The 12,254-nt window shown below is 44.1% G+C and overlaps 1 protein-coding gene across 1 annotated transcript in view; it reads right to left on the bottom strand.

Moving 5' to 3' along the window:
• The window catches only part of Trank1 (tetratricopeptide repeat and ankyrin repeat containing 1), an 80,029-nt gene that overhangs the window by 26,692 nt on the left and 41,083 nt on the right, over window positions 1–12,254 (bottom strand). Inside the window, exons 9-11 of the mRNA XM_075964377.1 lie at window positions 7,007–7,261; window positions 5,373–5,549; window positions 1,745–4,621 (exon numbers count right to left, since the gene is read on the bottom strand). Of these exons, the coding sequence (XP_075820492.1) occupies window positions 1,745–4,621; window positions 5,373–5,549; window positions 7,007–7,261 (3,309 nt within the window). The remainder of the gene's footprint in view (window positions 1–1,744; window positions 4,622–5,372; window positions 5,550–7,006; window positions 7,262–12,254) is intronic.

The raw sequence follows: 12,254 nt of genomic DNA on the forward strand, positions 1-12,254 counted from the left end.
TTGGACTGGACTGGTCATATGAAGAAAGTAGTCAGTCAGTTGAGCAGTAGAGTGTCATGAAGACAGTGACAGGGGAGAGGGAGGCCATGATGGTAGAGGTGGCAGCAGCTGAGCAGTTGTACGTAGCTGGCCAACGAAGAAGAAGTACTGAATTCTGCATAGCAACCAGGATAGGGACAAGTGGGATAGAATGAGCAGGAAGAAGGGAACTGAGGCTGCAGAAGGAGAAAGTCCATTAAAGAGCCAAAGACACACTGCAGGCCCAGGTGGCTGGAAGGCTTCCAAAGAGCTGTCAAGGCTTCCAAAGAGTCAATGGTTTCCAAGATTCCAGGCCTGGGAGTTGTAACACTGGCCACTGTCAAGAGCTGAAGAGTCCTGGTGCCTAAGCCCACCTGGAAAGTGCATCACCAAATGTTGCCAAGGGTGAAGAAATCCTGACTTTCAGCCTTGTTCCCTGAGCAATGCTAACACCAACAGACACGCTGATGTGGAAGGGGGAAAGCAGGCCTACCACCATTGCTGGGCTGCGGAGAGAGAGATAATTAGTCTTCCTCAGGAGTAAACCCCTACTTAGTTATCCAACTCCAAGTGGTCAGTCCTGAAAACATATCCATACAAACAACATTGAACAGACTGAGTAGGTTGTGTGTGTGTGTTTGCATGCATGCATATGTGTGCATGTAAAAAATAATAATTAAAGAAGCCAAGGCCAGCAGAGCAGTGGTGGCACACACCTTTAATCCCAGCACTCGGATTGGATCTCTATGAGTTTGAGGCCAACCTGGTCTACAAGAGCTAGTTCCAGGACAGGTTCCAAAGCCACAGAGAAACTCTGTCTCGAAAAACCAAAAGAAAAAAAGAAAAAAGAAACGGAGGCCATGAATTTGAGAAAGAGGGGGCAGATGGGAGAATTTGGGGGAAGTATAATAAGGTAGGTAAAGTGATGTATGTGTATTTTGTATTTTGATTTTTAAAATTTCAAATTAAAAAAAGAAAAGAAACTCTAACTCCCCTACACACGAGCTGTAGCATTTGTAGAGCTAAAGATTCTACTCCCTGGTGCCTCTGCAGAACTTACGTGCCAGTCAACAATGCCACCTGCTGCTGCTCCTGCCTGCCTGCTGTCACTTCCTACTTCTGTAAAATTCTGAGAGATACAAAAGTTGTTAAAGACCAGCATATGAAAAACTGTTCCTTGTCATCAACAATCTCTGCCAGGCTAGAGCAATGTGCCCTGGCCAGACAACTGGTATCACCACAAAGGGGAGGGAGTTAGTTAGCAAAGGTGTCCAGAGCACTTTGAATGTTGCCCTGAAATGTCCGTATCACAGAAACTCCCTGGGACACACGGTCACTAAAGATTCATTTCTAGGGCTGGACAGATGACTTAATGGTTAGGAGCACTGATTACTCTTCTACAAGTCCTGAGTTCAATTCCCAGAACCCACATGGTGGCTCACAATAATCTGTAATGAGATCTGGTGCCCTCTTCTGGCCTGCAGGTATACATGCAGGCAGAACACTGTATACATAATAAATAAATTCTCTAAAAAAAATGATTCATTTCTATCAAACCACATTTTCAGTGATCTATTTACAGATGAGTGGAGGCAAAAAAATCTAAGTTCTCTTATTTATGAACATATTTACTAGCAAACCTTGAGTCACTGACTTCTGATACAGACACAGCCCAAGGCCAATGCTCCAGCCCCTCCCCAGCAGATGAGCCTGAGGCTTGAGGTACCTGAGTGAGATCTGTAATTCTGGTACAGCTGGTGAATCCTCTTGGGCTTTCGAACAGCACACTGCTTATCTACTGTGTTTCTGCTGGCATAGTGGAACAGAGAGAGCAGATCGCTGAAGCGGAAGGCCACACCCTTCATGATGCTTTGGGCGGTGTCTCCAGTGAGGAACATGGCATTGGGGTCATTGATGCATTTCATCAGTAGTGCCAGCTCTGCTTGGGTGAAATCCTGAATCTCATCGCCATAGAGCTCATGGATGGACCAGGGGAGTACCCTGAGCTTTGACAGTCTCCAGGACAGGTTGTACAGGACATCTTCTTCATCAAAGTACCCTTTCTGGGACCTGATCTGCTGATACATGCAGAAAAGGCTGTAGATCTCACTCCGGTCTTCTTTGAAATTGGGGGATCGTTTCCTCCCTAACTTCTTATAGGCTTCCTCAGTCAGTCTCCCATGAGGACAACTAAGAGCCTCAAAAGAACCCTTCAGGAATGATTTTATTTCTTTCCAAATCAGTGCTGGGTTGTAGGAACTTCTCCCTTTGATCATTTTGGGCCATATCTCATTGGTGAACACCTCAAATGTCACATACACCCGAGGATCACTATCACCTGCATGTGTTTCTGTAGCTTTGTCCTCCTCACTATAGTTCCCATCTGCCTCAACCTCTTCATCTTCCTCTTCCCAGCTGGGGATGCTAAACTCTTCCTGTGTGGACCATCCTACAATGGTTCTTTTTAAGCTTCCATCTTCATTTCTCAGAAAAAATGGTTTTGGCAGAGAAGCATCAAGCAGGAGGAGCAGCTGCTTGGAAGTCACAAACAGAGGGAAGTTCTCGTCCCTCAGGTCCTGGAGTTTGTGGACACTGGGATCCAGTGGTTTGTAGTGACTGGTGGCCTTGGTAGACTTGGTGAGCTCAATAAAATTCCTCTGCACCTCCTGGCACAGGACGTGGTTCTTGGTCACAAAGATCTGGTGCAGATGTTCCAGCTGCTGTGGGTGCTCTGGCGCACATCCTTCTGCTACTTGGCTGTCTCCTGCTGGCTCCACTGTGGCTCCCCCAGCACAAGCTTCATTCTCTTGCTCCTCATCTATATTATCCATTGTTTCCACTTTAATGGAACTCTCCTCTTCCTCATCTTCTTCTTCCTCCCTACCTGGACCTTCTTTTCCGGGCTCTACTTCCAACCTTTTCTTTGGCAAGATCTGTTTCGATAGCAATGGGCTTCCTGCCTGTTCGGCTTTCTCCCAATAAATTTGAAATTTCTTCCAAAGCCTGTACAAGCAACAGGTTGTTTTCCCAGTGCCACTCCGCCCAATAAGGATGATGGGTTCCAAAGGCCTAGGGTTGAGGTCAATCACAGCGTACTCAAGCTCACCCACTCGGAATGGATACTCCACCGTTGCTGTCATGTCACTGAGGATGTTTAAGGCCATGTTGGTGCTGAAGCTGTGGAACTTCATGATGTTGTACTCTGTCTCCACAGCACTGGCTGGGGGAAAGTACTCAGGATCTACCTGTTCTACACTCTTCTCAGCCTCTGTGTCTTCCACATAGCATCGGGGTATTCGCTTTTGGATTTTCATGTTAGCTGATACTTGCCCTTTGTTGATACCCTTCAGCTTCTTCCGGAGGACACAGGACAAGCCGCGAGTATAGGCACTGCAGATGGCCATGATGGAATCTGACAGCTTACAGTGATCTAAGACAATGTCCCAGATGCGGATGATCTCCGTATAGACCCGCCCTGATTTTTCCAGGGAGCAGGTGCTCCGTTCCGCACCCATAATTTTCTCAGAGTTCTCACTGCACCGAGCAGAGAAATCAATGGCAAGCTCCCATAGCATCCTGGCACCCTTGTCCAGCTTGGCTTCAAAGAGCTGTATGTTTCCTTTTGAGTGTTTCAGCCTCTTCTGCAGGCCCTGGGTCCATTCACCATTCCCCAACTGCTGGATGGCGAGGATGATCTTCTTCTTTATAACTTTGGTCATAACCTTACTGGACAGCTTCTTCAGCATTTCTGAAGTGCACTCGATCTCCCAGGTCATGTTATCAAAGTCCTGCAGACAGGCCTCAATCTCCTGCATAGTCCAGTTGTCCTGATTATCACTGGCTACTCCCAATCTGTTACCTACAGGAACAAGCTGGGAGGCCCCTGGGTCTACCTGAGCATGCCCATCCCCAGCCTCAGAGGCAATAGGGTTGTTTCTACTATAGTCAGAGCTTCCTATACTCGGGGTTCCCTGGAGTTTGTCTTTCTTCCCTTCTGTACCAGCTGCTACCTTGAAAGAGCCTCGCTGGGGATAGTCCTCTGGTAGAGACATATCCAACTCAACCTTCTGGATCAGAACTGTGATGTCCTGTACAAGGCGGTCTCTCAGGGAACGTGTCCTGATGGCTTCAGGCTCATGCTTGGTTATCTGAACATCAGGAAGAATCTCTGTGACTCCAGATGAAAGGGTTTTGCCAGTGGCACCACATGGCAGAGACTTGAAGGGAGTTTGGGACTTGAGCTGAGACATCTGGCCAGGGGCAGAAGATCTGGAGAGCCTCCCCAGGTGGGCAGCAGGGTCTTGGCGGTTCTTCCGCCTATTCTCTGTCACAGCTTTGTTCCAGGCCAAAAGCAGAGCATCATTTTTCTTAATACGGTGCCGTATGCCTTTGCCTGCTTTGTTCTTCAGGTTGAAGTTGATGTCAAACTTCACCAGCAAATCTATCAGCTTCTTCGTGCGCTTCAACATACCCTTCTGGAAAAGGAGGTGCATCAGCGTGTTCCCATCGCTATCTTGAACATTAGGATTAAGGTAATAAAATTTGGTAGGGTTGGACAAGAATAAGTCCAACAGGTGGCTGAGGAAGTTAAAGCCAATGTCAGCTGAAAGAGACAAACAGAATCCTGTGAGTACAAAGCCATTCTTCTCAGGGAACAGCAGGCCATGGGCATGAAAGCAGTGCCATTTTGAGGCACCATACAACACTGACCCTCTCCAAAGAAGTGATACTCATTAAATGATGCAATGTTCTTAACCAAGGTAACTTGCCCCATGGGGAATCTGGCAATGTGGCGGCAGTTTGGTTGTCACAATCAGGAAGGTATACTGGCAACCAATAAGCAGAGGCCATGTGCAAGATAGCCCCTGTCAACAAATAACCGCCATCCTGGCTACCAGTGGTACCTCCTAAAATAACTTGAGATATTACAGCAACATCCTGTAAGTCAGGATTCTTGAAAAATGATTAAAAAATGCATGGAAAGGCCGGGCGGTGGTGGCGCACGCCTTTAATCCCAGCACTCGGGAGGCAGAGGCAGGCGGATCTCTGTGAGTTCGAGGCCAGCCTGGTCTACAAGAGCTAGTTCCAGGACAGGAACCAAAAGCTACAGAGAAACCCTGTCTCGAAAAATCAAAAAAAAAAAATGCATGGAAAGTATTTGTAAGCTACATACAACCAACATGAGAATTTAAACCCCACTCCCACTATAATCAGATCATTCACCATGACATACATTGGTCATTTCTTTAGACCTGGTGAGGAAACAGGCCCTTTTCAGATGGCGTTTTCCCAGATAAGAGAGCAAAGCATCATTTCTAATATCCAGCTTCCTTCTCCAGAAATGGACTGCTCACCATTGATGTCCAGAAAGATGTGGAGTGCTGCGTGCAAAGGAGTGTCACCTTCCATGAGAGAAACACTACGTGGGTCTGCACCCTTGGTCAAGAGAAGAAAAGCCAAGTCGAAGTCCTCGTGTCTCAGGCACATGAGAAGTGGCCTGTCCTGGCTCTCCTGAAGACCCTCAGGCAGTGCTAGGATGGGAGCAGAATGGGGGAAAGAGGCAAAAAAAAAAGATGATCATGACCCTGGAAGGAGGTGGAGTCTGGTCTAATGAGAGGGGAAAGTTGCTGATCTGACTTCCAAGATATTCCCCCACCACATACACCCTTTCTGAGCAGTAAGATTTCCTGGGCCCTTAGGGAAAACCCTGTTCCTTCTCTGGCCATGTCCCTCATCTGTCCTGTCCCCCCTCTAGTCTTAGCACAGTTCCTACCACAAAGTGAGGACAGGGCACAAGAACAATGGAAACCTTAATGCTTTCTAACACCACCTGCCTGACACAGTCAGGAGTCAGGACCTGAGCATACTTCCTAACTCTTCACTTCTCCCCTCCCTGACACACCTCCACTCCACTCACCACTTCAGTCCACACTCCCTTTGCAATGCAGCCTCTAAAACCCCTTCCCTGAAGCAGCCCATCCCTGTAAATCTGCAGCCCTGCTGTACTAGCACCTGATGCTGGAGATGCTTTGTGAGTGTTGGCTGGATCAAAGAATAAAACAGAATAAAATAAAATAAAAAGAATAAAAAATTCTGTCACAGCAGTAATTTCTGAGATAGCACACACAAGGAAAAGGCTTGAAGAAATAACCTGTAAAAGGTACTTCATCTCCCTGTGAGTGGAGACAATACCTGGAGGCTCTGTGCTGCATGCAGCACTGTCAAAGACGAGGATCAATGTGTTACTATGCTTTATAAAGGGCTATAACACAAAGAGAAAACCACAGAGCCAAGGAACTCTTCCAAAAGCCTGCACACACGAGCTCATTTAATATGCAAAGCAACTCTAAGAAATACAGATTGCTGTTATTCCTGTTATATAAACAGGTAAGGGCATGACAGCCTGCTCACTCAAGACCACACACCTAGTAGGGCAAGAATAGTGATGTAGGGAATTTGGGTAATAAGAGACTCTTATTTCTCAATTAGTTTTTTAAATTAAATCCAATCTAGCATAATGTACTGCACATTCTAGACACACAGCCACCAGTGCTCTTACTGGAGCATCCAATGTTTTCACCCATGAACTACTTGGCTGTTTCTCTATAAACAAGTACCATAAAGTCCCATTCCATGATCGGGAAAGAATGCCACAAGACTGGACAAAGGTTGCATAAAATATCCAGGGCAGAAAAGGTTTAGACAAAAGCCAGGTGGAATTGACCAGTGTGACTAAGCCAGAGTCAAGGATCCTCCACATACATAGTGCTTCCCACATAAGAGAAAACTAGGAAAGGACTAACTGGGGTTCACAAGAATGTAGCATTCCTCAAGGCAGTTCGCTTAGTGGTCAAACATTCTTTAAACCCTCACTGTTTCCAAACAAGGAGAAAAGGATGACAATGTGTTGGTTTCTCTACAGGAAGGGACAGCTAGGCTATAGCTGAGCCTCTATACAGATACCTCAAGGGCCCTCAGGCACACTCACCTCCACTGTCAATCAGGCGGCTCAGAAGCTGGGTCTTCCTCTGGTCCCAGGAGCTGAGATGGGGAATGACAGTACAGATGTCCAGGTCTGAAAGGTCACAGTCTTTGATGAGGCAGTTTCTGAGATGCGGCTGCCCACTGACTTTGCGGGTGAGCAGCAGAAGGACTTCAGACCACTTTTGTCTCTCCAGTAAGAATTTGATGAAGGTATTGGCACAATCTCGGTTAACGTCACAAACCAGGCCAGCAGGAGTTTCTTTCAAAAATAAGAATAAACCATATTCCAAAATTGTTCATATGATTTCTCTTCCTCACCCAACTAAAATCCAACATATACACATTATTAAAATAGTTTATAAACCAAAACTTTTAAGCATTGTGAAAGTTTTATGAAGAAATAAATGTATTACTTTGGACAAGTCATTAACCACTAACAAACATCAGAACAGGTACTGACTCAGGCTTCAGGACCAAGATTAAAAATGTCCAGTAGAAAAGACAGAGCCTAGCCCACCGTCCAGAATTAAGATGTGTTTGAAGACAAAATGTTTGGTTCAGAGCAAATACTTGAGTTAGGAAAGATCTGTGTTCAATTTTTCATAACATTGAGAGAATACTCTGTTTGGAAACACTGAAATACAAGGAAATATGAAAGAAGAGCTGAAAATCCAAACGGTGTCAGAGATGCGTTAGTCTTCAGTTCCTAACTGGGTCATGGGACACAGGATTTCAATCTGACTGCTGATGTCTAGAGATAAACTGGGAAGATCCCTTTTCATGATCTTGGTGAGTCTTAAGGTTAGAAAAAATGTAAATAGATCCTTCAGTAAGGAGACTGCCAAACCTACTATATAAATTTATTATATAGGTGAACCTGGAAAGTTGGCTCAATAGGGAAAGGCATCTGCCACCAAACCTTATGATTTGAATTTGATCTCCAAGACCCACATGATAGAAAGAATGGTTCCCATAAGTTTTCCTCTGAACTCTATATGCAAACTGTGCCCCCCAACCAATAAAGAAATATAATTTTAAAATTACAAAAAATAAGGAAGGCCAGTTAATTTTAATTCATTCCTTCTTTTCTTTTTCCTTTCTTTCCCTTTCTCCCTCAGTCCCCCTTCTTTTGTGGTCCTAGGGATGGAACCCAGAGCATTGTACACACAGGTATGCACTACCACTGAGCTCTATTCATGACCCATTTTATTTTCGAGAAATTGAGGAGAGAAGGGAAGAGAAACTGAAACTGGCGTGTAAAATTACACACATACATACATACATAAAATAGAGCAAGAGAGAGAAAGGGGAAGGGGTTTCACACTGAGTTACACAGGGTGACTTCGAATGTACTATGTAGCCCAGACAGGCCTTGAACTCAAAATCCTCCTGCCTCAGACTCCTAAGCAGCTGGTACTGATTACAGGTATGAGCCACTGATCTTTGCTAAATTTGAATTTCAAATGAACAAACAATTTTTAGTAAAATTCATGTAATACTGTGGATATATTTACACAGAAAAATTGTTTATCTGAAATTCAAATTTACTGGGCTTTCTGTACTTGGTCTGACGATCCTATCACTGAAAATGCAAAATAAGAATAAACCGCTCCAAAAAAGGTTCCTATGATTTCTCTTCCTCCAACTAGAGCAGATGGGAGAAATGAAAAATTACCCAAATAAAAGAAACTTGATTTCCTTTTGCTGGCTTTTGCTTCCCATCTTTTTCTAAATCTTTGAAATGAATATTCATTTTAATGCAAGAGAAATGAAATATAGGCTAGTCTATCATCTTACTTTAACAAGGATCAGAAAGAGTATAAAGGCAAACTTTTCAGACAGATCTTTGCAGCTCTGACCTTCAAAAGCTGCTCCTGTCTTCCTGTAGCAGCACACTCCCTGCCAGAGAGAAGGAGTCAGGCCTGAGTTAGCCAAGACAGTCCCTCTGAACACAGCTACTGGTTCAGCTGCTATGACCAAAAGGGAAGCAGGGGCAGGAGTATTCAAGTGTTGTAAGAAAGACATGAGTCCACAAATCCAAGCATGCTGGACTGGTCAAAGGGTAGAGACAGGATTTAATTCCACTGAAAGCAGGCCTGGGGACAGGATGGGTTAAAGAGAAAAGGCAATGGGTTCAGGTGACAATGAAGCAATTGTGGCATTTCTAGCATGTAAGTCAAAAAGTATTTTTACAAACCATTGAAGTCAATGTTAGGGGAGGGGAGACAGATGAGTCAAAGGGAGCACAGCAGCAGCACACACAATCCTCAGAGAAGCTAAGAGGCCTGGGGCCACAGACCATAGAACACAGAGCCTTTGGGAAGATTTTTGCCAGACTCCAGTAATTGAAGTTTTACTTTCACAACCTTGAGTGAGTTTACACGAAGATAGTTCAGATGCCATGAAGTTCCAAGCCCAAAGGCTTTCTAAATGCAATTTGCCCAAAATGTCTGCATCTAAAAGATCTCAAAGGAGAGGGTCCCATCCTAGAGTCTGTGGTGTCATTAATCCTTGGCCCATTAATATACAAAACTAGGCTGACCTTATATACACTCCAGTTTACCTACCCTCACCCTAACAGCTATTGGGCATGAGCATTTTAAGAGAAGGATGGTGGACTGTTTACTATGTAATTGGCCCCATAAGCTCATGGTGAATGGCATTATTAGGAGGTGTGGCTTTGTTGGAGGAAGTGCATCACTGTGGATCTTTGAGGGCTCATATATGCTTAAGCCAAGCCCACTGTCTCAGACTGCTTCCTGTTACCTGCAAATCAAAGATATAGAACAGTCAGCTACTTCACCATTTCTGCCTGCCACCATGTCACACCATGATGATAAAGGGCTAAACCTCTGAAAACATAAGCCACCCTAATCACTCGTATTTCCTTTATACGAGTTGCTATGGTCATGGTGTCTCTTTACAGCAATAGAAACTCTAACTAAGACAGGCATATAAAAACTTCTTACAGCACCAGCTTTTACTGCCAGCACTGCAAAACACTTGAAGAACATTAGCAAAAGAGCCTCCATAAACCCAAAGTCAAAGTGAAGGCACTCCAATGTCAGGGGCATACATAATGGTAAAAGAGACCTGAGGGGTTCATGAAGAGTTACAACATTATCTGATATGCCTTCTCTATACACCTGGATCCCATTTTAACAAATAAAGTCAAACACCAGAAACACACACACACACACACACACACACACACACACACACACACACACGAATGTCTGTAGTCAAAGAGCCCCAGCTGTAAAGCAGCAGGAGGAGCCACCACATCACATACTACAGGAAGGACATGGCAACCACTTGTCAAAGACCCCTCATCCCCTGCCTGGAGGCCCATGCTGAGACAGAAAATATGCAAGGTGTTACAGAGACTGACTGCCTCTTCTCTGCTTCCTAAAGTGCCTATGGGCACACTAAGAGCCACAGTAAAGAAGGAAAGAACAGGGCCCTTTGTGGAGCACTTCCTTTCCCACCAGGCTGATAGAGTTTGCTATTTGTCTCTCTGCACTACACCTTTAAAAGCCTTTCCAAAAGATCATTCCTCCCCCAAGAAAATCAGCATAAAAGTCAGATGAAAATGAACAGGTTCAAAGAGACAAGGCTGTATAGGAAACCCATGATTGCATGACAAAGACTAGTGAAGGAGGCAGTGCAGACTTCAGGGAGGCATACAATGTTACAAACAACACAATACTTAGGGCATCATAAATGTGGCAAGTGGTGTTCCTGGATTAAAGGCTGCAGGTGCCCTTTGATTAGCTAAATTTCCTCTTCCTGTTTTCAAAATGTTCACAGCTTAGTAAAAGACAAAAGAAACATCAGAAAACAAAGTTGCTTATGCCCACAGATTTTTTTAAAATATGGCTATTAACTGAAACATAGTAAGAAAGACAGACTAAAAATACACAGAAGTGTAGTTAACAAAAGATTGTTATTGTTACACAAAACTCCAATTTTATAAAATATTTGAAGTCAAAATTAAAGGGAGTTTCTAAAGTTGTAAGAGAATTCAGAAGTCATCAAAAAGTAGAAATATATCATCTCCAAAAGAGACTTTGGCTTTACCCCAATTCTATCACTCAAGGTATAAAAGACAAAACTAGTGTGTTTTATTACACACAATTCAATCATCAAACTAATATATCAATCCCATTTTATAAAAGAAATATAAAAATATAACTGCTTAGAATACAAAACTAAATGATCACTTCATAGATACTTTCCTGGTAGGTGAATTTTTAGAAAATTAACATTTTCTTTCCTACATTTCATGCATTTTTTTAATTGGCTCACAAAAAGGAGGAAAATATAATTGATTCTAGGTCGATGCCCCAGTCTGCACTAAGTGAAAAGAAGCAACCCCTCCCAGTATTGAGAGAGCATAGCAGAAGAGCACCCAGCTCTTCCAGAGCCTGGATTCAAACTCATAAGGCAAAGCCTCAGGAGGCAGGGAGGAAAACACAGGCAGCCAGGGACAAAGACTCCATCTTAGTCTTCCTGGTCCTAAGAAAAGGTCTAGCAACAACAAACAAAGCAAGTGGACATGGTGCCACCTGGTGGTGGCCACCAAGAGCTGTCAAAGACAATTTTATAATCTTGACAGACCAAGATTAAAGCTTCATTGTTCAAAATAGAATTCCTCTGTGACTGGTGAGAGATGCCAAATCTAGAGTCCCCTCTGAACCTCCCAAATCCCGATCTGCATGCATACAATGAGAAACCTCTGGTCTTGAGAACAGTAGAAATGTTTAGCAAAATCATTTGTTTTCCACGTGATACCAAAGGCTGCCCTCCAAAGAGCTCAGTACCACTACCAGTAAACAGAGTACACGACTTTGGAAAGAGTAAATGGAGAAAGCCCCTTTGATTCTATTCTGTAGCTTGTTCATTCCCCCAGGTGGAAAACAAATACTTGTTCTAACAGGGCTGCGCTCGGGACCACATGTGCAAACACCAGCACGTATCAGATCAGACTGATCAAGACGAAGATCAAGCAGCCTACAAGAGTAGCCACCACAAACTAGAACTTTTATTTGTCCTCGCAAATGATGAGAATGAGGACGTAGGGCGCACACAACTAAAGTTTAGATTCATCTTCATGGCTGTGCCCCAACACTCTTTTCCTTTGGTTCTTCCATCTTCTCCACTTCTACTTGAACAGAAAGGCCTCTTGAAGGGCTTAAATCTAAAAGCAGCCAGATATAGTGACAAGTAACTTACTTTTATAAAGTCTAAAT

This window comes from Microtus pennsylvanicus, chromosome 3, assembly GCF_037038515.1.
Source record: "Microtus pennsylvanicus isolate mMicPen1 chromosome 3, mMicPen1.hap1, whole genome shotgun sequence".
Lineage (NCBI taxonomy): Eukaryota > Metazoa > Chordata > Mammalia > Rodentia > Cricetidae > Microtus > Microtus pennsylvanicus.